Raw genomic sequence first — 25158 nt, 5'->3', positions numbered from 1 at the left:
GTGTGATTATGTAGGGCAGGGCTTGCCTCCCATAATTTACATTGGATTTTTTTAAACTACCAATTTAAAATCAATCCACCCTGCTATCATCTGGAACAGATAGCCCAAGCAGATGCAATGGGCTACTCTAATAAACAAATATACACTACAGTTCCAACCAGCAACTTTCCATTTTAATTAGCCAGTAAAACAAATGGGAATTTGAAAGCTGTCAAAAACTTGCAGCAGGAGTGCCCTCTGACGGTGAAGCACAGCCATAACACCAAAACAGTAGGTTTCCTAGTCCCATGTAACCCCCATAGGAACCCTTTATGTCTTACCCTGGTGCACAAGAAGCCTATAAGGCCCTCCCAATGACATTTGCTTTCCTAAGGGATCTGTGCAAAAGTGTGTGCATGTACTCGCTACCTTCCAAGTAGGGGGCTGATCCATGGGAGTGACACAAGAAGGAACCAGAGGAGGTGGTACCAAGAGCACTCACTCAAAAATCCCAGTGAATCCATGGGCCTAAGGTGGTTGGCGTTTGCTTTATTCAATTCTACATGGCTCTTCTACCAATAGTAATTGTTTTGTTAGAAAATGCTAACTATGTAGAACAGCCACTACAGCACTGAAAAAACAGCTACAGGTTGGGGAACTTTTGTAACAGCATAGTGCTAACTTGAGGCAATTATTAATCAACTGCAAACTTCTTTAAAAATGAACTGAAGCAATGAGATATCTGTTCTACTTTCATTAATAAATGTTATCAAGTGATTACTGATTGGTACTGATAAGAGTAAATTTGATAGATGCAGAAATTAATGAGGCAGAGCCGGGAATCCTTTCATCTGTTCAGCCCAGTGCAACCCCAGCAAGGCTCAGTAGTCAAGAAAGCAGAGGACCAGAAGGTGCAGTTGCTCTGGCTTGTCTCTGGGAGGCAAGCAGTGTAATATTCCAGTGATCCCTAGCTGGTTACAGAGGCTGGTCTGCTTCTCTTTGGTTTTGCAGCCTCAGTTGATTGTCAGCTGGAACAGTCATGACTTGGACTCCACAACTAATGCCTTTGTGCTAGTAGAGGTGTACAGAGCAACAAAAGGGCAACTTTCAGTTGCTGAGGACCAAGGATGTGGACAAGGTGCTTGGCAAACACCAGCTGACCACCTGTCAAAAACCAGCCCTTTGCAGCTTATTTCATCTAATAAGAAGGGGATGTCTGGCCAAGAGTTGTAGGCACCTCCTTCAGAGAAGTGGTGTTAACCTCCTTAAACAAAATGGTAATTAAGCACTCCTAAAAAAACCTAGCTGGACCCAGAAAATATAAATGATAGCTGGTTGCTAACATCTCCTTTCTGAGCAAGGAGCTTGAGCAAGTGGTTGCTAGTCTGGTTTATGGTGTTCAGATACCTAATTGTTAATGGGCAGTATAAAATGGTATACAGTGGTACCTCAGGTTACATACGCTTCAGGTTACAGACTCCGCTAACCCAGAAATAGTGCTTCAGGTTAATAACTTTGCTTCAGGATGAGAACAGAAATCGTGCTCCGGCGGCGCAGCGGCAGCAGGAGGCCCCATTAGCTAAAGTGGTGCTTCAGGTTAAGAACAGTGTCAGGTTAAGAACGGACCTCCGGAACAAATTAAGTACTTAACCTGAAGTACCACTGTATGCTGTTCTTTTTAAGCATATACTTTGGCCTCATCTTGTCTGTGAAATAACATTTATTTATCTTTTTATTTTGTGAGGTTATTAAATTGAAAGGAAGAGTAGAATGAATCCTTTCATCCAAAATATTCAGAATTTTTCTGAAACAGTTCTAGAAAGTTAAACAAGGAATAGGTTGTCAAAACAAGTTATTTTACCACAACCACCACATTATAGAAAGGAAAAGCAGGGAGAAATGAGCACAATACCATGATTAATATAACTTACAATCTTCTTAGAACTGAATGTGTAATATTTTGCATTTATTCCATTGATGTTTTCTAATGAGTAATTTGTTTTTTCAGTCTTTTGATATGAAACTATTTTTGAAGGAGTGGAAAGACAAACAGCAAAAACAAAATCGTCCAAACAGTTTAAAGGATTTAAAACACACCCCCCCCCACCAAAGTAAATAGTGGATTTAGAGGAAGTGTTGGCAGCATTACTTTAACTTACAAGTCACCACTAAGACAACTTTTTTTAGTGTAGGTGGGTTTATTATACTTCCCCCATTAACAAAAAGTAACAAAATTAAAAAACCTAAACAATTCAAAAAGCATTAAAAATGCTATACTTTACACATATACATACATCGTCCAGCAACTAGAGACCACAGTGGAGAAAATATGGATGCCTTATTATAATAATATAAGCTTTGTAGATATGAGATGCAACCACATCAATCTGAATAATTTAAAAATCTTAACAGTCAGACTGGAGTAGTGACGATGGCAGCCAAATAATTCAGTCAACAGAAGCATGGATGCACCAATACTCACTTCATTACAAGTCCGAAACATTGGATAGCACACCTACTTTTCTATGTGCCATTAATACACATGTAGGCCTTGGAAGATACACATCACTGCAGTACTTGACCTATGAAATTGGACTAACTACTGCAGAAGAACTGCAACATCAGTTTTGCAGTAAAATTAATTTATCAGAAATTAAGAGTAGCCTTAAAAAGTGCTAGAAAACAACAACAGAACTATGCAATATCCCTTAGCTATACACTTTTCAGTAGACAAAAAGGACTAAGTGGTGATCCTTACTAAGAAAATAAGCAAAGATTTGACTACTGAATGATTGCTCATTCCACCCCACCTCCCCGCTGCTCTGCTATCTTTGGATTGAAGGACCCTGGAGCAGATTACGATGAATGTGATTGACCATTCTCTTCAAGTAGTTGGCTCCCACTGGAACACTGGATAAAACAACAGAAATTTCCTCTTGGCTGTGAAGAGAAAATGCATACATATGAGGATCAAATAAAGGAAAACCTTCCCATAAAACTATAGTAAAAATTATTGCTCTCTGTTTTATTTTACTCACTTAAGTTTGCCGGTGCATTTTGGAATGGTGAAAGCTATTGGGGACGAAGGATAGCTGGCAGATAAAGACAGTTCAACTTCAAACTTGGCAAATGATACAGAACTGGAGAATAAGAGCTTCACTCTATGTAGAAAACAAAATATAGACACAGTCATACCTCATGTTGCGTCCGCTTCAGGTTACGTGTTTTCGTGTAGCGTCCCGCAGCAACCCGAAGTACCGGAACAGGTTACTTCCAGGTTTTGCCACTTGCACATGTGCAGAAGCACTAAATCGCGCTGCGCATGTGTGCAGACGTGGCACTTTGGCTTGCGTCAGTTCCGTGTTATGGATGGGCCTCCAGAATGGATCCCGTCCGTAACACGAGGTTCCACTGTCCAAAGAATTATTTGTGTTGTGCCTCAGTAACTGCTGAATGTTAAAATAAATAAAAAAATTGTCCAGTAGCACCTTAGAGACCAGCTAAGTTTGTTCTGGGTATAAGCTTTCGTGTGCATGCACACTTAAGTATTCTACACGAAACAGTTGGGAGAGGTAATCAGTTTGCATGCTATTTATGTTCTATTCATCAAATCTTTGTGATGCACTGATATTTAAACAGTTATCTAAAGGGCACAGTGAGAGCTGCTAAACTGAAGCTGAACGCAGACAGGGTTGAAGTACTGTGGGTAGATGGAATGGACCATGGTGGAGGCATTCAGCTTGTACTGGATGAATTGCACCCCTCTTAAAGATCAGGTTGGTAACTCAGGGATATACAGTATTTGAATCCAGCTTTGCTGTTGGGATCACAATGTGATAGTTTTGCCTTCGACTTCCTTTCTCCAATTCCAGATTATGCCTGTGCTGCCTCCTGGAATAAAACCACCTTACTATCTACCTATGCTTCAATAAAAATTCAGGCTTGATTAGTAACAATTCAGGCTGACTTTGAAAAGTCTTCAGAACTTTAAGTGGTCCAGAATACAGCAGCTAGATTGTTAACAGGGACCTTCCATTGCAAACATTGCATCAGCTCTTAAAGACCTTCATAGAGCCCCTGCTTGCCGCCAAGGCCAATTGAAGCAGCTGGGTTTTGACTTATAAAGGCCTAAAACACCTAGTCCAAGCCACCTAGATGACTGTTTGCTCCCTCAGTGAATCTACCTTCATTAAAGGCCATTTTCTGGGTACCCCTGCCCTGAGATTAGATGGCTAGAGGATCGTTTTATGATCGCACCCAGCCTGCAGGACCCCCTGTCAGGGAGATCCACTCTTTCTTGTTATCTTTTAGGTGCCAGGCAGCCCATCTTGTTTTGACAAGGCTCTTTTATGTTTAGAAAGTTGCTTTAACTTGGTTTTGTTTCATCTTTCGCTCTGGAAGCACAATGTTTTAATTTGGTTCTGCTCTTTTTATCATGTTATAGCTGAACTGCTGTTCATGCAATGCATTTTTAATACAGTCATACCTCATGTTATGTTTGCTTCATGATACGTTTTTTCAGGTTGCGTCCCACGGCGACCCGGAAGTACCGGAAAGGGTTACTTCCGGGTTTCGCTGCGCACGCATGGCAAATCGCAACCTGCGCATGCGTAGACATGCCGCTGCGGGTTGCGTTCTGCTCATGTTGCGAACGGGCCCCCGGAACGGATCTCGTTCGCAACCAGAGGTACCACTGTACTGTATATTTTAAGATACTTCATTCCTTGCTTGCTATCTGGATATCCTTGCTATCATTCCTTGCTTGCTATATAGGGGGAAACGGCTTTTTAAAATCCTGCTGAGGTGAAACACACCAGAATTTTGTGCTATAAATATTAAATTCTTGCCAGAAAGATTTTGGAAGCATTGTAACACACCCTCTACCAATCCTAACTTGTACACCAAACAAATACATTTAGAGAACTAGAATAGACTTTGTTAAGCATTTACTTTGTATCGTTCACATCTGTCTTCAGCAGATTGAATTTTCCACCCCATCTGTTTAGATACTCGATCTCTTCTCCCAGAAGTTCACAACGACTCACCACAAGGGAAATGTCACGCAGCACCTGATTGGACAATCAGAGCAAGTAATGATGACAACTTAGGCCCCAGATTTCCTGAGATAGGATGGGAAGAAAGGTACGCCACTCCTCTTCTACATTTTCTTCACAGCAAGAAGGAGGATGTGTGCAAACCTTCTCCGGACACAAAGCAACTTAACTAGACTAGGGGTCAGCAAGCTTGTCCAGCCGTGGGCCAGTCCACCAACCCTCAGACCATGTGGTGGGCCAGACTATTTTTTGGGGGGTGGGTGGGGAATGAACAAATTCCTATGCCCCACAAATAACCCAGAGATGCATTTTAAATAAAAGGACACATTCTACTCGTGTAAAAACACATAATTTTGTCATTTATTTGCATTCCTATACTTTTAAAGTTACACTCAATGTAATCACTTTATAAATTGCTTTTCTACCCTAGAAAATGGCCATCAAATGCAGAAAAACAATAAAGCAAATCACAACACAGTTTCTTTGGGCAGGATTCACCTAATCAGCCTAATCAGTGGAAACCCTGCAAGGACTTCTGCTTACACAACAGGGCTTCCCTCTTCTTCATCCGCAATTGGCTTGTGGGGAGGGGTTGGGAGAACTCCCATAACTGTGCACAGGGGGAGGAGTGGGGGCAGGATAGTTCCATCTGGCAAGCTGCAATGATTGGAAGAGTGTGATGCTGAATTCCTTTCATTCTTCATAGCCTCCATTAAGTGTCACTACAGTGTCACTAAAGCAGGTGAAAAAGTTCTGCTGGGAAGCTACTTCCACCTAGAATTGCTCCAAAATGTATAGACTTTCCTGTACTTCTGGATCTTCTTTGTTGACTCTTCCAAGCAATAAAAGCAGCATAGAACAAATTATAGCAACATATTAAAAAACCCCTTTTGCTTTTCATTGTTAAGTTACCTGATAAAGATGATGCACTGTTGAGCATTTTTCCTTCAATGAACTCTGACTGTTTATAAACTGGAAGATGAGTCTATGCACTAGTTTTGAAGATGGCAAAGCCTTTGCTTCTGTATAGGAGAACAAAGAAACAACAAACTCTGTTTTAGGTTTAAGTTATATTCAAGTCATTTCATTCTATTCAACTCATGGATGATTCTGAATGCCTTCAAAATCTTGAAGGCATTTGATATTTAGTTTGATTTAATTGCTTTGCTTTTTGCTTCACGCTGGGAATTTCATTGTTAGTTGAAAGTTTTATCTGAGAAAAAGGAAGGTTCTTCACAGAAGACTGCTTTTCATGTTTTCTTGAAGTTCAGCAATACTTTTCACAAGAGAAGCTGGAAAATGCAGATCTCCTTCCAGAAAAAAAATATCACAGAAGCAAAATGCTTCAAAGCCTTACCATCCAACAGTGATTCGAGGTTCACACCAACAATATTCACGCAGAACCTGTTGCTGAAAACAGCACCATCTGTGAGAAAGCAGACATAATATAAGTTCTATGATTCTATTTCAGAATGAGGTCTAGTTTTCACTGAGATGGTCAGCCTGTGTCTGGGTTGTCCCTCTTCATATAGGTCAGAATTCAAATAAATAAATCATTCTGCACAAAAAACCTGCATGTCAGGGTCCAGCCTTTGCCATGATGTGCAGGATTCAGTGTGGAGAGATGTAAATATAAATGCTTTTTTTTGTATAGTGGAATATTCAACCATGCAAGTCCCTCCCTGCTGCTTACAATACCATTGTACCAAAGACACAATTCTGCAGACTTTTGTGCAAAGATCCATGCTACATTTCTCACTGTTCTGCTTGATGATCTGATTTTGCAGACACCAAGAGTGGGAACTGCTAGGATGAGACCTAGCCATCCTGGTCATCTGTATGAGGTCCTACTCCTGGCTCTACCCCTGCAAAGAGTTACTGACCCAAATTTGGAGCAGTGAATGGTAACACAATTTTGTAAGGTGATTAGAGCCATACACCACCAGCAGCTCTGGATGGAGGATTTCAGACAAGGGACAGAAGCTAGCGAAGAGATCACTGTCTGTTCCTTCTACACTATACTCCCTACTGTGCTTCACATGGTCATCTACCACCAACTGTGGGAAGGAATCAGATTTATTTTAATATTTTAATATTATTATGTTGTAAACTGGCTTGGAAGAATTTGGATTCTGAATAGTTGTAGGAATAATTGTAATAAATATTAAATACCTGTAATCTAGATAGCCCAAACACTGGTTTACCACTTTAGAGAGCTAAATTTATGTCACTCAATAAAATTGAAGACCAAATGCCTTTTCAGTCTGCATGCAATTTTTTTTTTACAACTCAGTTCTTATCAAATTAATCAGTTTTGCCTGTAGTCTGCTTTAGTGTTTTTCTAGCTTTTAAAAAAATCACGTTATGATGTTTGTGAGCAGACCTGAGTTCTTTTGGGACCTCTTGGCAGGAGTAAAATATCAAAAAACACATCTAGAGTAGATAGTGGTGCTTTTATAGTGCTTCATATAGCAGATAGAGTTTTTAGTATTTTTGCAACTCACCTACAGGGCGCCCAAGGCTGAGAGTGAGCTCAACAGAATCATAAAGGAAGGTGAAAACAGCCTGGTGATCATTCCACTCTTTTATTGCCCACTCAGAGAAGCTACAAACAGAAAAAGTTATCAAAAATGAATTCACCAAAAGACAATGGGAAGGATAGTGCATGTACAGTTACTGGGCACCTGGTAAGAATACAGTGGTACCTCAGGTTAAGTACTTAATTCATTCCGGAAGACCGTACTTAACCTGAAACTGTTCTTAACCTGAAGCACCACTTTAGCTAATGGGGCCTCCTGCTGCTGCCGGAGCCAGATTTCTGTTCTTATCCTGAAACAAAGTTCTTAATCTGAAGCACTATTTTTGGGTTAGTGGAGTCTTTAACCTAAAGCGTATGTAATCTGAGGTACCACTGTACTACCTTAATTTTTTTTTAAATTGGGGTTCAGTAGTCATGAACTACTTTATCTAAAACATCTGTCCCCTTTGCAAGTTGAAAAACCTATATATTTCTCCCTCACACACTAAGTTGACTAGAGCAGGTACCTTCAACCTTTTTCAGACCTAGGACCCACTTTTAAACAAAACATGTATTTAGGGACCCATTTCTTAATCTTTTTGAGCCACATGGACCATACGGAACAAAGCATTAAAGAAGGAAAGATAAAAACTGCTTTTGTGTGCCCACTTGTTCTTTTTACTTAGAATATTGATGTTAAATGCAATTACTTGTAAATGTTTTCCCCAAGCAGTAAATGTCATTCCTATAAGGACCATGCCATCCTCTGTTTGAAGGTGAAGAGGAATGTTGAAACAATTTGGTTATACTCTAGAGCAAGGATAGGAAACCTGTGGCCCTACAGATTTTCTGGGACTACAACTCTCATCAGCCCCAACCAACATGGCCAGCATCTGGAAACCATGGTTTTCCTACCCCTACTCTGATTGCCGGCTCATGGGGACAAAATTAGAAGATACCACTGATGTCACGTAAACATAGACAATATATTACTTGAATTGGATTCCCTTCACAGCAAGATATTAATTGACTGAATTTACTTACTTGTATTTCTTCATAAGTTCCTGACATCTGTTTGCATACTCCTTGAGATGGCTTATTTCAGAAGCTCTCTGTTTCTTTTTATCTCTGATATTAGATTGCTCTCTGAAGGAGTACAACAAAAGTGCAATGCATTTGACAAATACCCTGAACAGTATTAAAGCCAAGAGTTTTTCACAACACATAAATACATGTCAAACACTAATGCTTAATTCTACCTTTGAAGTGCCTCCTCTTTGGCTCTGTAGTTTTCCAGCTCTAAGAAATGAGAAAATACACACAGTAAGAGTCAAAATGTTGATGAAAAGCATTAACTGTCTATTCTGTCTGATTAAGCAGGTTTAGTACTCAACACGCTATTAGGTTTATTCTCCAAGGCCAAATGGTGTTCAATGAAATTCCTACACAGATGTAATTTGTATAGGATTGAGTGAATCCTGCATACAGGATATTGTATATGAAGAACCTATAGGTGTTCCATTCACAGCATGTACAGTACATGCACTGAAAAGATGCAGCCAATCAAAGCTTTCCAGAGCTCATACACGTAGTAACCTCCATGTAGATCAGTCAAAACAGCCCCAAGTACAGGAAAATATCTTTCAGCAATGGCAGGACAGAAAGATGCATTCTACAACTCAGGTTAGTAAAAAGATCTGGAGACTATATAATAAACACAGCCACAACAATTTCAGTGTCCTAACAGCCTTCTGTATCATGCAGCTCAAAACAGCTCCAGTACCTCTCTCAGTGTCTCTCATCTTAGACTTGTATTCTGCCATGGCATCATTGACATCTGGCGCAGACTCTTCCAATGCAGAAGTTTCTAAAATTAAGCAGTGTTTTATAAGAACATTCACTTCAAAAATGCTATACATATACTCCAGTCAACTTAGCAGGAAATACAACCTTTGAAATTATGCTCCCAACTTTTAGTTTCAGGTGTATTCCCAAAAATAATATATTTGTAGTTTGAGATTGGCTTTGCTCTACACTTTTGGTACACAGTTGAGAACATTCAAAGACTTCTTGTTTCAAGTCATGCTCACTGATTTGACAGGATAGTGAGAAAAAGAGGAAAAACTATATTAGTTATCTTTCTACAGACATCCTACAACAAGGGCCAGTGGACATTGTAAATCACCACAGCAGAACATTTTACTTCCTGTGAGGATCAGTTTTCAAAAAAAGGAGTTCATCCATTTACATATAGACTAATAACATGCTGACTGTATCCACAAAAGCTTCAAAAGCCAAATAATTTTCATTGCCTAAGAGGACTTATTCTATGTAGCCTGTCTCTTAGCATGGCTCTTAGCTTATTAGTCCTATGATCTTAATGTGTATAAGAATGTTGATTTCTTTTTGACACCAAAGTATGCCCAAATTATGTTAACAGGGGTGTCGTTTTTTTTCTTTTTCTTTCTTTAGTCTGCAAAGGTATTAATTTAAATTGGCTTTACTGGAAAAGTAATTTTTGAGACTGTACCTGTTTCCAGAGCAAGAAGACAGCTGTCCATTTCCCTTATAAGTTCTTCTACTTTAGCCAATCTTGACTGTAGTTTTTCCCACTGAAGCTTAAATGTAAAAATGTGGTTAATTGTTTATTATTAGTAGTACTATAATATGTAAAATATGGCTAGATTCTATCTTAGCAAGCAAATATTATTAAAGGGCATTTCTGGCTACTAAATAAAATCAGTTTTTAAAAAACATTTTTCTGTTACATGTATTTCCTAATGGTCTTTCCAACAAAGGATGGGCTCTGGCCCACAGAAGCTGTTTCAGCAACATGACAACAGTAGGTATCCCAAACTTTTTATTGGGCCCCAAATGAAATCAGTTTACAGTATCAGATTAAAACACACAGGAGAGAACACCAGAGTGACTATGCCTTTTTACTGATTTGTAGGGGAGAAGGACGAGAATAGAGACAGTATAGTACACTAGATGAACTGCTATATTTTGATACAGGGTCTTGTTCAAGTAAGGAATCCGCTCACTATGTAGCCTTTATCTCAAAGTCTAAACTTATACCACGTTAATAAACAAAAATAAGAATTATAAAGAAAACTACAAACAAGCAGATCCACCAAACAGGATTATATGTTTTAGCCATAGAGCTAAAAGTTACATTGAAACTATCTTTTCCCACTGCCCCACTTTCCAAACTAAGATACACAACTCCTCTAGCACCCATGCTATTTCCCCATTTTATTCCATAATATAAATGTGAAGCTAAATCCAGGAACCGAACTGTGTTTAAGGACATGAGGAAATAAGACAACCTCTCTCAAATGCAGCAGTTACAGTGTTGGACTTTTAACCAGAGACACTTTGGTTCAAATCCTTGTTTAGGCATGAAGCTCACCTTGGGCGAGCCCTCATCTCTCAGCCGAACATATCTCATAGTTGTTGTGAGGAATAATCAGGACAGTCCTTTGTAGAATGCCCAGAACTCATTGGAAGGAGGGAAGGATGCAAAAAGGAAGGCATCTCTATACGTGGAAAGGCAGCCAAGTATTATCTCACTGGTTACCTCAAAAATTTACCTGTCCATTTTGCACCAGCTTTCTATATAATGTTGCTTTTCCTTTGTGAGCAAGAACTTTACTCTTCTTGAGGAAACTGGATTTCATTTCGCGTAGCCCTTCTCCAAAGCGTTTCAGCTGCAGTGAAATGGAACACATTAGCAGAATAAGGGACCTGGAAGTGAACATGATAGTTTTATTTTATTTTTTAATGACAGAACCTCTCAAGTGCACCTTGGTTGGCAGTGGGAAGCACCTCAAAGGCAAGTTGTCTTCTTTCCCCACCCCCATGTGTTGCTGGTTTGCTCACTGGCTCCAAATTTAAGTTCTTTATGGAGGTGTCCCTAGAGTAAGTGGCTTCACCCTTCATTTGCAATGTGTAGTTTGGCCCTTGGTGCATGTCTGCAACAGATCTCTCTCTCTGTTTGCTCATTATTTGTATAAGAATATACCACAAAACTAGTTTATGCAGACTACACCCCATTTGATTAAAAGTACTCTTCAATGCTACAGATCTAGATTTTATTGCATTATTCTTCCCTCCACCAACAGATTTTTTTGCAGTGTTTTATTATGCTGATTTAGAAACATCACTGAGAAACCATCTCTTCTTACATTAGCCTGACCACTTTGTACAATATATTGCTGAGCCCTATACTAATTGTGTCCCACTTGTGACCAAGGTATGGTTGATGAGACAAAAGAGGAACTTCCAATGCCCAAATTGTGGTATATCCTTCCTGTGGGAACCAATTGGCTCCTTTTCTTACAGTTTTCTACTAACTGACTGAAAGTTTACTTTTCTGGCAACCATTGGTCTTTCATTTTGTAATGTTTTGATCTGCCAAGCCTGCTTCTGCCTTTAAATTGTTTTATTTCTATTACAGTGGTACCTCGGTTTTCGAGCGTCTCAGAAGCCGAACGTTTCAGTTTTCGAACGCCAAAAACCCGGAAGTAATTGCTTCTGTTTTCAAATGCACCTTGGAAGTTGAACGGCTTTCGCTGCATGTTTTCCAATTTTTCCAATTGAACCTGCAGCCACCCTTTGTGCCTCAGTTTTCAAATGTTTTAGAAGTTGAACGGACTTCCTAAACAGATTACGTTTGAGAACCAAGGTACCACTGTATGGGATTGTTGTTTTTAATTGTTGCAAACTGCCATGAGAGATGCAAATGCATTAGAAATCTGTAGCTTTCTAAACAAACAAACAAACAAACATTTAATTATTCAGAATGAGTCAGTTGCCCATACCTCCTCATCCGAACAGGTTCTCATTACTCCCCATAGACTTTTGTTCACATTCACCAGAAGTTTATGCTGGTATTCTGCATACAATTTTAATCTGAAATATTAATTATAAATAATGATTGTAATAATTACATTGTGCAATTTTTCTAGAAAAAGAGGTACCAGAACTCACCATGAATGCCTCCCTTGTTCTCTTAGAATGGCAATGGTGCCCACCTAAGAGGTGCCAGAACTGAGTTTGAGTGAGTTCCGGCTTGAAAAAAAGCCCTGTTTATATATAACATTTTAATATATTATAATATTATATAATATATAATATAATTATCATGGGAATTGGGGTTGCTTGTGTGTAACCTCCACCTGCTCCAAACTGCGTGAGGCGGTTGCGTTTTCCCCGGCTGAGCAGCCCCCCTTGGGCACGACTGCTTCAGTCGCTGGCAGAATCCGTCAGTGGGCGTTTCCTAAACTTCTTCCAACATAAAAATTCCTTCACGGACAGCCTCCTTCCCGCCTCTCTGCGCGGAAGCCTTCTGCGCAGAGTGGGCGTCCCCACCGGTGGTCCTCCACTCTCCTCACTGACCTCACTTGAAGAGTCTCGGAGCCTCCCCTCCGAAGTGCTCTCAATCCCTTCTTTCTTCCTGGTGTCACCTTGCCTTTCTTCCCCAGCGGAAGCCCTCTCTACCCCTGTACTGGTTCCCTCTCCGGCATAATTGGGGAGCCTAGCCTCTCCACTCTGCTCCGATGTCAGTTTCCTGACAATAATATATAATAATATTTCTGGTGTGCTTCTATCTTAAGAGAATAAGCAGCACCTTCAAATGACCTGTGATTCTGGCCTGGAATAAATTCTGCTCTTCATAGATTTTAATGTCGAAACTATTCTAAGATAGCATTTCTGAGAACATAATTTCATTGGGCAAGCACTTGTGACCAACTCCTTTAGGAACAGAATGCTGGACTAGATAGTCCTTTGGTCTCATCCAGCATTTGTCCTATTTAGAGATTATGTGTACTGGACTACAGTATGCTGTTGACAGCATCCAATCCAATCCAGAACTTTAAACTATGCAGGAACACATTGGCTATGATCCAAAAAGCCCCATCTGTGTCACTTAGATATCCTCTGTTTCTTTTTTGGACTCCAGCTAATTCAGCTGTGTCAGAGATCACTGCAGGATTTTCAGGTGTCTCTGAAAAAGGGGCCTGAGGTGCCCTAATGCAGATGTAGCAGCACCTCATATGGGCCTTTTGCTCTCACTGCTTAAGGGTTTTTGAGCTATCTGTATGAAACCTTCCAAGCTTTTACAAGACAATATACCTCAGTGAGGTTTAGCTGCTGTAGAACATGATGATCTATTACCTAGCCACATATTTCACCTACATTTAATTCAGCTCACTTTGACCTCCGATCATATTTAACTGCTTGGCTCCCTTCATCATGATCAAAGGCACCTTATATCTAGAGATGGAAGTAATGTACTTTATCACAACTGTTTCTGTTCTGCACATGTTCACCATTAAGCCCCATTTCTGTGTGAATTTAAAACAACCTTGTTTTTTTTTCATAACTAAAAACAACATTTTAGTAAATAAACAAATGTTAGCTTTGTAATATGGTGAACTGAGGGATGCCTCTTAGTTCTTTTCTTGTTCAGTTTTATTCTAATTAGAACAGCTAGAAAACACAGCTCCTTCTACACAGGTTGAAAATATTTGTGAAAATGCTCCAGGAAGCAGCCATATATTATTATGTGTATAATTATTCCTAAATAATTGTAGTGGTGTGTGTGTATGTGTAAGTGTAACGGTGGTGCCAATGTTGACAGCCTCCTTTTTTCTGTACAATTACCCTGGAAGAGGCAACATTTAATGAATGACATCCAGTTGCTTCTTAGAGCATTTCTTGAAGTATAGTGAATCAGCCAAGTTTGTTCTAAAAGTAAATTAAATCCTCCAGCATCTCTACCTAAATCACATCTTTCTTCATTCACTTCTTTTCTGTATACATATGTAAACAATAAAACAATTGTGGAAGCGTACAGGGAGATAACCATTTATAGTTGCCTGATTTTTTTTATCACCAATTTCAATCTCTTCTAGTTAATAAGAGGGTTCAGATAACGGATATGGCCACTGTATCCCAGAAAATTGGGAGCAAAGGGTGGGAGGGAGGAAAAGCTAAATATGGAAGAGATAAGTGCCTGCATTCTCCAGCATACTTGTAAGGCGCACAGACAACTTCAATACCTGCATTTAAAAGAGCTTGGGAAACTCCCAGCAAAAGTGTCATGCAAACCCTATTGAAGAGATCAACTTATATCAATGATAACACACATCTGACAGAAGTTGCAGTAATCAAAAATATACTCTATGAACAAAATTTGCAAGCATCTTACTCTTCTATTATCTTGTAGAGAGCTTGGCAATCTTCTTTGTAAATTTGGAACTTGGGACAGTAAACGTACTCGTTCAAAAACTCATCTTCCGGGGTAAGAGCTGTGTTAACTGCATGCTATAGAGAGGAAAATAAAAGTCAACAGGGTTTCATATATTTAAGAGTCCAAAAGACATGATGTATATTCAAATAGAAGAATTATAGCCAGATGTTAAGTGTGTCTTTATTGCTGCAGGAGTTCTGAATAGACCAGAAGCTTTTTAAATTGCCCAAGAGCAAGAAAGGCAAAAGCAAACTTTGGCCAAGTTCATGGTTAATGAAGATGTCGCCGACTGTAATGGTTGCATGAAGAGTTACAAAAGCTCATAAAAGTACTAATGGATCTCAGTTAACATATGGTACAAGTCATCACCAAGCTCATTCTGAAACTGAAGCAAAAAGTCAAAAAGAGTTTACGAGTATATATAGTGTGGGTCTTGTAACAATTTCCAAACACATATTTTACATGTTATTAAATGTAGATCTGTATGTCTGTATGCTTACTTTGGGTGAGACCAAACTCTGGTGAGGAGAGTGTATCACATCAACTTGGAGGAGTGTGAAAAATTCACCGACTGTGATAGTACCATCCTGCAGTTTCTGAAAATGAAGTGTTCACACATAACTACTTAAAATAGTCTTAGTATTACCTGAGGTGCTAGATCAAAAACAAACAGAAATCATAATACCAAGATTAAAATGATAAATTAATAAAAAGCAGCCTCAGCAGAAACAACACAAACACAACAAATAAACAGCAGTAACATTCAGAGGCATCTGGTAACAGAGAGAAGACTATCTAAATGTCTTACATTACACATCTAAAATGGAAGCCTGCTGGATATCACTAGGGGTGTTATTCTATAACTGCAGCAATATATACACTGTTCACAGATAAGAGAATTAAAGGGCTTTAAGCTTCTTACATACCTCCTTCAAATTTTGGTCACAAATAATGTTCGTGAGAAGCGGAATCTCCATTTCACTATTTTGCTGAACTAGGGGGGGAAACAGACATGGTAAACAAGAAATTGTGTCCCAATTATATACAGAATACCCACAATATATCAATGTTAAGTGGAGGCCACTTCAGTCTAGATTAGTGGTCTGAAGTGATTTTTATTATATTTGATTTAGGATTGTGATCTTTGTTAGATCAAGTCCTGGTGATCTTTGAGATCTTAACAATGAAGTGCCTGTAACCGAGTAGATCTGCACCCCCAATTCATAATACAGAGGTATATAAAATAGTAATAATACAAATAGTGTAGTTAATATCAAAATGCTGCTCTCAAAATACTAGAAGCATAAAAAATGTTATGTAAAATCTTTAGATTATTCAAATACTATTCAAAGCAGATTACACGCAGCAGCTCCTGATGCTCTGACCAATGCAGGACATGTGCCTTTTCCTTTGCTTCTAAATCTCAGGGCAATTGGCAGTTGGAACAGTTTTTTCCGGGGGAGGGGAGAGAAGAGTAGCTCTCTGCAGTTGCTCATTTCTGATCAATGGCCAGGGCCAGGCTAGTTTTCCCCTTGCCATTATGTTCCTCCTGGCAGAGAGAGGAGGCACCATCCAATAGCCTTCAGTAGACAGTTTAATACAGTGTTTTTCAACCACTGTTCCGCGGCACACTAGTGTGCCGCGAGATGTTGCCAGGTGTGCCGTGGGAAAAATTGAAAAACTCGAAAGATTTAAAAATAAAGTATTTTATAATTTTTCATATTTCTGTTTACTTACTATTTCACAATAAAGCAATTATAAACTACTTTCTTTGTGTTTATTTGATTCCTATTCAAGATAATTACTTTATATATAGTCAATATAGGCACAGAGTTAATTTTTTTAACATTTTCTAATGGTGGTGTGCCGCGTGATTTTTTTCATGAAACAAGTGTGCCTTTGCCCAAAAAAGGTTGAAAAACACTGGTTTAATACATGGGTATCTTCTAGAATTTACCAAAACAATATGCAACAATGCCAGAGTTTTCAACAGCATTGGACAAGTTTAGGGTGGATCAACCATCAATAGCTATTAAGGATCCATCTATCAATAGCGATTAACCTTAAAAGCTAAGAACATAAGCTTCTTATTAGTGTCAATAGACTTCCATAAATACTGGGGCAAATAGCCTATCTATATTCATCATACCCTGTGTGTGGGCTTGCTGGCTCTTTTTGAAAACAGAACACTGAAGGAGATGGACTTCTAGTCTTAACCAGCAAGGCAGCTGCGTTCTTAGCAGTACCAAAGGAAGAAAGGGTGAAATGCGGTAAGAGTATGATTGAAAACTGTAAGAGAACAGAGGACCTGGCACTTTTTTCCATTATAGCTTCCCACTTTGAAGAAGAATCTCAGAGGAGACTCTAATCAGAGGTGATGGTTTGGATTCCAAGTAGGTTAAATAAGTTTACAGGATATTTTTTTACTGGCTCAACTCACCACTATAGCTATCTGCACGCACTCAAAAGTTTCACCAGAGGGTTGGAGTGGGTGGGGCAGGGATACAGGGCTGCTGAGAAAGGAAAATTGCTCCAAACTAAGTAGACCTCAATTCACTGTCCTCTCCTCCAGCAGCTTCTTGCTCTAAGATATTGTTGGAATGCAAAGGGGGCAGGGGCGGGTCTATTTGGACTTGCAAAAGTAGAACAGTAACCTGACGAAGCAAGACTATGCATATGGGCACAAATCAGATATAATCTTTTGACAAGTTATTTTGAGAAATTCCATTGGAACCCTTAGATGACACTAAATACAAGAGTGTCTCATTTAGAAGCTTGTCTATCCTATTTGCATAGGTGTGCTTGTGAAGCCATTCATTCCTGAATACCTCTATCACATACAGGATACTGTAGTGTTCTTTACTGATGGAATTAGTTGAAATCAATATAATCAGATAAGAAGGAATTCTTACTAGAGAAGTCTGTATCAGCCTTAACCGAATCCAAAGAGCTGCTGTTGCTGGTTTGCTTCTTTTCCATATTTGTAGCTAATAGGTTGGTAACATTTTCATCTTCCTGTGTTTCATGAGCTAACATTGTGCTGGAGAGGGGCTAAAATAAAAAATAATTATTCAATAAAAGTTAAATTAGCAAGATTATTTTGTAGATACAGCAACTCAACTATTTCTTTGTTTGCTGTGGATCACCAAATATTTGAAAGACCACCTGATTTTTAAAAAAATGTTATTTCTTACCCACCCTTCAGGAGCACAGCACTACAACTGAAAGAATAATCAGTTGCCCCAAACCACTTAATGAATTTATAGCTACTATACCATTTCAGCTTCCTTTAGGATAAAACCCACTGTTAGATATGTACTTGTTCATTAATTCATAGGTGATTTTACAGACGCGAGAAAATGTGACCAAGTGCCAAACAGTCATCTTAAACCCACCTGCTTTAACTCTACTGCATCATTCCAGCCCTCGTCTGTCTTGAGCTTCTTTTCCTGCTGAAGTTTCTCATCATCTTGATTCCAAGACCTTCTCTTCCTGTTACTTGTTTCAAACACGCCAAGCAGACAGCCTTCTGTATCAGCAAGCTCCTTTTCATTCATCAGCTTTTCTGGCACTTCACAACCTAAAGACTCATCAAAATCCACTTCACCTACACATGCAGGAAGCAGTTCTTCATCTATATAATGAGATGGACTCAAGTTGGGGGTAACTTTGTCCAGGGATCTCCTGAGAAACTGAGTGATTTTTGAACCTTGAGTTTCTACCTTCTCTTCTGATCTGGCACCAATATATTCTACATTAGAAACAGTAGGCTTCCTTTTATTTGGCAGTTTAGGTGGGAAGATACCCAGGGCTGATTTTTTCATCTTACAGCTATCGTTCCACATGGCATTTAAGGGCACGGAGAGAGGAGCAACATCTGTAAAATCATTGTTTGTCCACTCATTAGAAGCAGTAGGAATATTAGACACTTTTTTTACATCTTCTCTCAACTCCAAATGATCAGCTGGCTTCACTGCCATTTGGGGCAATTCTTTCCCAATGTCTTGAGAGGGTAGGAAAAGTTCAGACTTCTTCCCATTACCATTAAGCTTTGAACAATCACTGACAACATCAGATAGTTTAGACAAAAGGATTGGTTCCTCCTCTGAAGTAACGTTATTGACGGGAGGAGGGTCCATGTTATTATCTTTTGCAGTGCTACTCCAGTCACACAACACAGTACCACATTTTTTAGTTATTTTATCAACTGGAAAAGCCTCTGTTTCTCCAGCAAACCTACCAACCTGTCTTGACTGAGATAACTTTCTTGGATCATCTTTCAGGCTCTTGAATTCAGCAGTTGATATGCACATTCTCTCTGTGTTTGATTCAACAACAGTTTCCTCATGTAACTTTGTATACGACGCAGACATTTTAACTGGAAATGTAAAATCATTTTTTTCACAGTATCCATCATTCAAGGTAGATTCTTTTGCAAAATTAGCTTTAAATGTGCAGGATTCCAGCTGTTTCTCTTGGATTTTCAAAAAGTTCTGTTGTTCTGGGACAATTTCCAGAGCTATAGGTAGCGTCACGCTGGCAGGTGAATTGCATTTTTGAGAGATATCATTGTCAATTTGGGCATCGTGTTTCCCCCCATAACTGAAATGGGGAAATTCAGAGCTAGATTTCGTCCAAGAATGAAAACATTGATTTTTAACACCATTCACCTCCATGTTCTCACTGCCTAAAAATCCAAAAGCCTTTTCTTCTGACCTTGTCGAGGACTTTGGTCTTTGTCTCTCAGCATCACATGGATAGTTCGGGTCGTAAGTGATAACTGCTTGATTTCTAGTAGCTTCTATATCTTGCAATGTCCCCCTACATGTAGGGAAAGGTACATTACCTAAATTCTGTCTTAAGTTTTTAGTTAGCATTTCTTGTTTCTCAGGTGCCTCCGGGTTCCCATTAACAGCAGCACTAGGTGGCAGGATTGTGACTTCTGTGCCATCCTGGTAAAATGCAAATGCATCAGTCTTATTGGGGTGGCCTAAGAGCTTAGCTTGGCTAGCTGGCTGGCAATACAGGGATGTTCTGCTGTCAAATGGCACTGTCTGCCTTTTAACCATTTCTGTGCCAGCCATAGCTAATGTTGCAATTTGATCTGACGAGGGTTCCCATCCAGCATCCATTTCCAGCTTCATCACATTCCAAGGCAAGTTTCCCTTAGGGTTTTTAGTAATGGCATAAGGTCCTGCAATGTTCATATCATCCTGATGAAACTGTATATGGGAAGAATTTTCTGACTGGGAGATGTTATCAACATTTACAGTTATTGTATGGCACTTTGTCATCTCCATTTCATTATCATGTAGGGCAAGAACAGTATTATCTGTAACTGAGCCTGGTATTGTGGTATTGCTCATCTCTTGCTGTGGCAAAGACTTGAAACATCTGTTTAAAAATGCACTCGATATGGGTTTTGTTATTTCCATTGAGTTATTACACATTATCGTTTTATTTGCAGGAACAAAAGTAGTGGATTTCGTTATTGCTGCATCACTGCTGTGTGTGGACATACTGTTTTTATCTATCGGAGCGGAGGACAGTACTTGAGTAGCTACCTTGGCCCATGGGATAATAATATCACTGTTTACTGACACTGTATGGCTCCTCATAAACGTCATCTCATTGTCTTTATCCAAGCAACACATGGTCTCTTCCTTGGCTGAACTTGATCGAATCACCTTGTCCATCTCTTTTTTCTTCAGCTGCAAAGGCTTGAAAGCAGTATCTTCTCGAGATGTATTGATTATGTGACTTATAGGCTTAGTTACTTCCATGCCGTTATTGTGCATATACATAATCGTTTTACCTTCTGGAAAAGCTGTGGACTTGCTTATTGTCATGTTACTGCTAAATACAGACATGTTGGTACTCCCTGCAGGTATCCATGATTGTGCTAGAGGAGCTTCCTCTACTGCCATTGTAAGGCTCTTGGTAAACTCCATTTCATTGTCTTCACTCTGGGGAAATACAAGAGTTTTGTCACAAGCTGGTCCGGTTACATTAGTTGATCCCAACTCACTTTGTTTTTGCATAGCTTGGGCACCAGCAGCTTTTACAGGTTGATCTATTATGGTTGTTATGGCTTTAGTCTCGTCCATGTTGTTATGATAAACAGTTTTATCCAAAGGTTGTAAGGAGGGCACTTGAGATGTTCTTTCACACTGCTGTATATCATACTGCGCAGCTACTGTACAGCTCTTGGTAAACTCCATTTCATTGTCTTCACTCAGGGAAAATAAAACTGTCTTATCTAATAGAGTTATACCTTTCTTACCAATTCCCATTTCTTGAGATGGCATATCTTGGAATCCAGCAGCATTTATAGGATTATCTATTAAGTATGTGGGTTTAGTTATTTCCATGTCCTCACCAAATCCAAATATAGAAGTTTTATCTGCAGAATTTAAGGATGCTGCATTGTTTAAAACCCCACTTTTTCTATTAGTGTTACCATGTAGAACAGGCATAGAAGTAACAGATCCGAAGGGCATAGAAAATGGAATAGTTCCCTGATAACAAGACACTGAGGCATCACTGCTAGCATTTTTTATGCGAACACCTCCTTCATTAACGTTTGCATAGTTTTGCCTGTTAGCGGGTCTTCCAAAATCTGTGTTCTTGCTATTTCCGCCTTCTAAGTAGGTATATACATTCTCCTTTGAAGGACACACATTTCTTTCTGAAGCCTCTGAAGCAATGGGTGAAGGAAATAGTTTAGTGGACTTCAAGCTTTTCAAGAAGTCATCAAAATTTATTTTGTTTGTGTTTTCAGTGTTTGTCTTCTGTTGAGACAAACAGGACTCATTCTCCTTTGTAGCGCAGCTATTAAAACTGAGATCATTCATTTGTATAACTTCTTGTTTCAATTCAGTGGCATGCTTAATTATTATAGTGTGACCAGACGTCATATCCATTTCATTTTCATCTGAGAAGAGAAGCGTCCTATCCATTTTGCTCCATTCTTGCTTGTTGTTTACATTATCCTATAAAAAAAGAAAAAGAAACAAACTGTTTACTGAAACTTATGTACAGGCAGCGACCACTTTAGGAACGTCCAACTGACATGTGACTGCCAAAACACAGGTCCTTTTGGAGGGGAGGATTGGGGGTGGAACGGGCTTATGCATGTTCCACTGATGGGTGTGGGGGCCAGGAATGGAGCCCCCATGCAAAATGGTTGCTGCCTATACAGGGGTACCTCAGGTTAAGTACTCAATTCGTTCCGGAGGTCCGTTCTTAACCTGAAGCACCACTTTAGCTAATGGGGCCTCCCGCTGCTGCTGCGCCGCCGGAGCACAATTTCTGTTCTCATCCTGAAGCAAAGTTCTTAACCTGAAGCACTATTTCTGGGTTAGCGGAGTCTGTAACCTGAAGCGTATGTAATCCGAGGTATACCACTGTACTTAACTTCTAAGCACATTTAACCTAACTTTCAGATACCAAAATGGTAAGGCCAGCTTACACTACTGACTAGTTAAACAAACAATGCAAAGACTGGGGGGCAGGGAGGAACCAGGTCTTCTAAAGTAAATAAGTACAGTCATACCTCAGGTTGAAGTAGCTTCGGGATAAGTATTTTCAGGTTGCGTTCCGCGGTGACCCGGAAGTAACGGAGCGCGTTACTTCCTGGTTTTGCCGCTCGTGCAGACACTCAAAATGACATCACGCGCATGTGCGGAAGCAGTGAATCGTGACCCACGGGCTGCGTTCGCTTCAGGATGCGAACGGGGCTCTGGAACAGACCCCGTTCGCATCCAGAGGTACCACTGTATTCTTCAGTGTGTTGCTCTTTATTTTGTTGACAGCAGTCTTTGCCAACCTGGTGTCCTCCAGATGTTAGACCAGAAGGCCCATCAACCTCAGCCACCATGACATCATTGAAGTTGTAGTTGAACAACATGGGGGGTGGGCAGGCCCAAGAACATCTGATTGATGAAAGCTAGCATACAGAATTTTATACTCGAGTGAGGCGGGTGGCGGCATGACAGGCCCGAAAGGAGCCCTTTCTCGCTGCTGGTCCCGCTGCCGCCGCCCGCTTCTCACAAGGGCACTGCGCTGCTCCCAACCGCGGCTCCTATGCCTGCCTTTGCGAGCGGCAGAGGTGGTGGTGGAGGAAGGAGCAGCCGGAAAGCAGCCCTTTTGGGCTGCTTGTTCTTCCTCCACCACTGCCGCCACCACCAGGTTTGTGGTGTGGTGAACCAGCTTATACTTGAGTCATTAAGTTTTCCCAGTTTTTTGTGCTAAAATTAGGTGCCTCGGCTTATATTCGGATCAGCTTATACCTGAGTATATATGGTATTATGTTAGAGGAACAAATGTATTTATTTTTTTACCTCCAATTGTTGCAAAGGTGTCCTGATGGGAGCATGAAGTAAGGTGTTCATCCCTTTTGAGAAGGAAAAAAAAAATAAAATCAAAAAATCGTTTATTTACGCAACAGACATTCTGAAGCCAAAGTATTGTCTGGTTAGTTCAAATTAATGCATGAATTTCAGACCTACCATGCTTCCTGGCTTTTCTTGCCACCTGGGGGTTGCTAGGTCATAGGAGCCATAGCTGCCACAATTATTCTATCAGACTCCAGACTGGGGTGGCCGACCAAGAGATCTTGTGTGTGCCTCCATCAAGGTTTGTCCATTTTTTTAAAAGAACCAATTATTCCCATGCTGTGAATCCAAACTTTTTTTGGCCTAACTCTAACTCAGAGCCCCCTGAATCCGTCCATTTTTTTTTAAATTATTTATTTTACTGATGAAGAAGATCACAAAAACTTTGCACAAAGTAAAAACTGGCCATTTTCACTTTGGCCCTTGGAGAATTGACCATGATCTAGAAAAGGTTAGCCCTAGTAGCCCTAACATGCCCCTCCCAGCTACTTCACGTCTGCCTAGGCCTGGGCGATGTAGTGATACATTGAGCAGGACTGGTTTGAGGAGCAGACTGTGATGGCTTTTTTCTGCTTTACCCAGCAGTATATTGCGGGTGACACCGACACCACTTCTGAGTCCCTCTGCTACCAGCACCGCTTTCAACATTCGGCCGCTGGTAGCAGAGGGACTCAAGCAGCTGCAGTTTCACCTGTGATATACTGCCGGGTGAAGCTGCCATCGCTCTGCCCCTCACACTGCAGAGAGAGGAATATCACTGGGATAATACAGCTTGTTCCTTTCTTGGCTTCTTTGGGCTGCTATTGCCCCCCCCCCCCCCAGCTGAGTGAGCCCCAGTGCTTCATGCACGAGCTGGAGAGGCATGGAGCTCACTCAGCTGGAGGGCCCTGCCACCCCCCAGCTAAGCCTCGCAAAGAAGCCCTGAGGTCCCTCCTGCTTGCAAGCAGCAGGGACATCGGGACTTGCTCAGCTGCGGGGCAGGAGCAGAACAGGGGAATCCCCACTTATGTGTTTAGGTGATGTGAACAGTGGTCCAGAATGGAACCCCCACATAAATGAGGACTCACTTGTATCACATAGGAGAGCTGCAGAAATAAGGTGGCCAAGGGAGCTGTGGACTCAAAAAGGTTGAAAACCACTGCTTCAGGGTGCAAGCCAACTTCCCACTGGTGTGGTTTTACAGAGAAATAGAGCCACTGCTGCATCCATACCCACCCAGTCTGCTCTCAGTGGCGACAGTGGAAGGTAGGGCAGGATTAGGTCTGATCCCTGTGTCAGCTCCAGGCTTGTGCATCAGTCAGTTCTGATCAGGCCCAATGCCATCACATGATGGCAGCAAAACCAGCTTAGGACCCATTGGAACCTGGGCCAGCTCAAACCCGCCTTCTCTCAGAATACCCGGTTTTGAGACTTTCTGCTGGCCCCCACCAACAGGGATACTGCCAGTAGCAAAGGTACACTTCCACCCAATCCAAATCTTTCAGTCTGGTGTAAAGGGCACTGGTGTTGGATTGCTGTTCTAATCCAAAATCAACAATTTCTTCATCCTTCACAGCAGCTGGACTGTTTAGTTCTTCCAGCAATCAAACTTTCTATGTCACCACATGGGATCTGAGGCTTTATTGCCACAAATTAAGTATGATCTATGTCACTTCCAAGTAGCAAATATATTTACAAAACCATATCATATAAAATTTTAACATATTATCAAAAAGCAGTGGATATTTAAAGGTAATTGCTGTTTTCATACGTACCAGTGATATTACACAGGTCGGCCTCCAGTTCTGCATTCCTTAAAAAGGCAATAACAATAAATCATAACTTGATTTAATTTATATCAAAGATTATCTCAACAGGAAAACTAGCAATTAACAGAACTATAACTGCTGGAATTATACCACTACTTCTATTATACTATGACCCTGTTACATGCACTTTAATTGAAATCCAACC

At 40.3% G+C, this 25158-nt stretch overlaps 1 protein-coding gene across 2 annotated transcripts in view; it reads right to left on the bottom strand.

Moving 5' to 3' along the window:
• Nucleotides 1-2086: 2086 nt before the first annotated feature.
• KNL1 (kinetochore scaffold 1) overlaps nucleotides 2087-25158 on the bottom strand; it is a 29725-nt gene continuing 6653 nt past the window's right edge. Inside the window, exons 7-25 of one of the 2 annotated variants that reach the window (XM_077926838.1) lie at nucleotides 24960-24997; nucleotides 23152-23204; nucleotides 18205-21801; nucleotides 17722-17860; nucleotides 15736-15803; nucleotides 15310-15405; nucleotides 14768-14883; nucleotides 12375-12465; nucleotides 11145-11261; nucleotides 10082-10169; nucleotides 9335-9418; nucleotides 8811-8850; nucleotides 8596-8697; nucleotides 7538-7638; nucleotides 6391-6459; nucleotides 5946-6055; nucleotides 4930-5048; nucleotides 3018-3140; nucleotides 2087-2919 (exon numbers count right to left, since the gene is read on the bottom strand). In XM_077926838.1, the coding sequence (XP_077782964.1) occupies nucleotides 2805-2919; nucleotides 3018-3140; nucleotides 4930-5048; nucleotides 5946-6055; nucleotides 6391-6459; nucleotides 7538-7638; nucleotides 8596-8697; nucleotides 8811-8850; nucleotides 9335-9418; nucleotides 10082-10169; nucleotides 11145-11261; nucleotides 12375-12465; nucleotides 14768-14883; nucleotides 15310-15405; nucleotides 15736-15803; nucleotides 17722-17860; nucleotides 18205-21801; nucleotides 23152-23204; nucleotides 24960-24997 (5266 nt within the window). In that variant the 3' untranslated portion in view covers nucleotides 2087-2804. Of the gene's footprint in view, nucleotides 2920-3017; nucleotides 3141-4929; nucleotides 5049-5945; nucleotides 6056-6390; nucleotides 6460-7537; nucleotides 7639-8595; nucleotides 8698-8810; nucleotides 8851-9334; nucleotides 9419-10081; nucleotides 10170-11131; nucleotides 11262-12374; nucleotides 12466-14767; nucleotides 14884-15309; nucleotides 15406-15735; nucleotides 15804-17721; nucleotides 17861-18204; nucleotides 21802-23151; nucleotides 23205-24959; nucleotides 24998-25158 lie in introns of those variants that run through there. The other variant, XM_077926842.1, reaches the window with a different exon arrangement.

Source organism: Podarcis muralis, chromosome 1 (assembly GCF_964188315.1).
Source record: "Podarcis muralis chromosome 1, rPodMur119.hap1.1, whole genome shotgun sequence".
Classification (NCBI taxonomy): domain Eukaryota; kingdom Metazoa; phylum Chordata; class Lepidosauria; order Squamata; family Lacertidae; genus Podarcis; species Podarcis muralis.
This window is presented reverse-complemented; position numbering and strand designations above follow the sequence as displayed.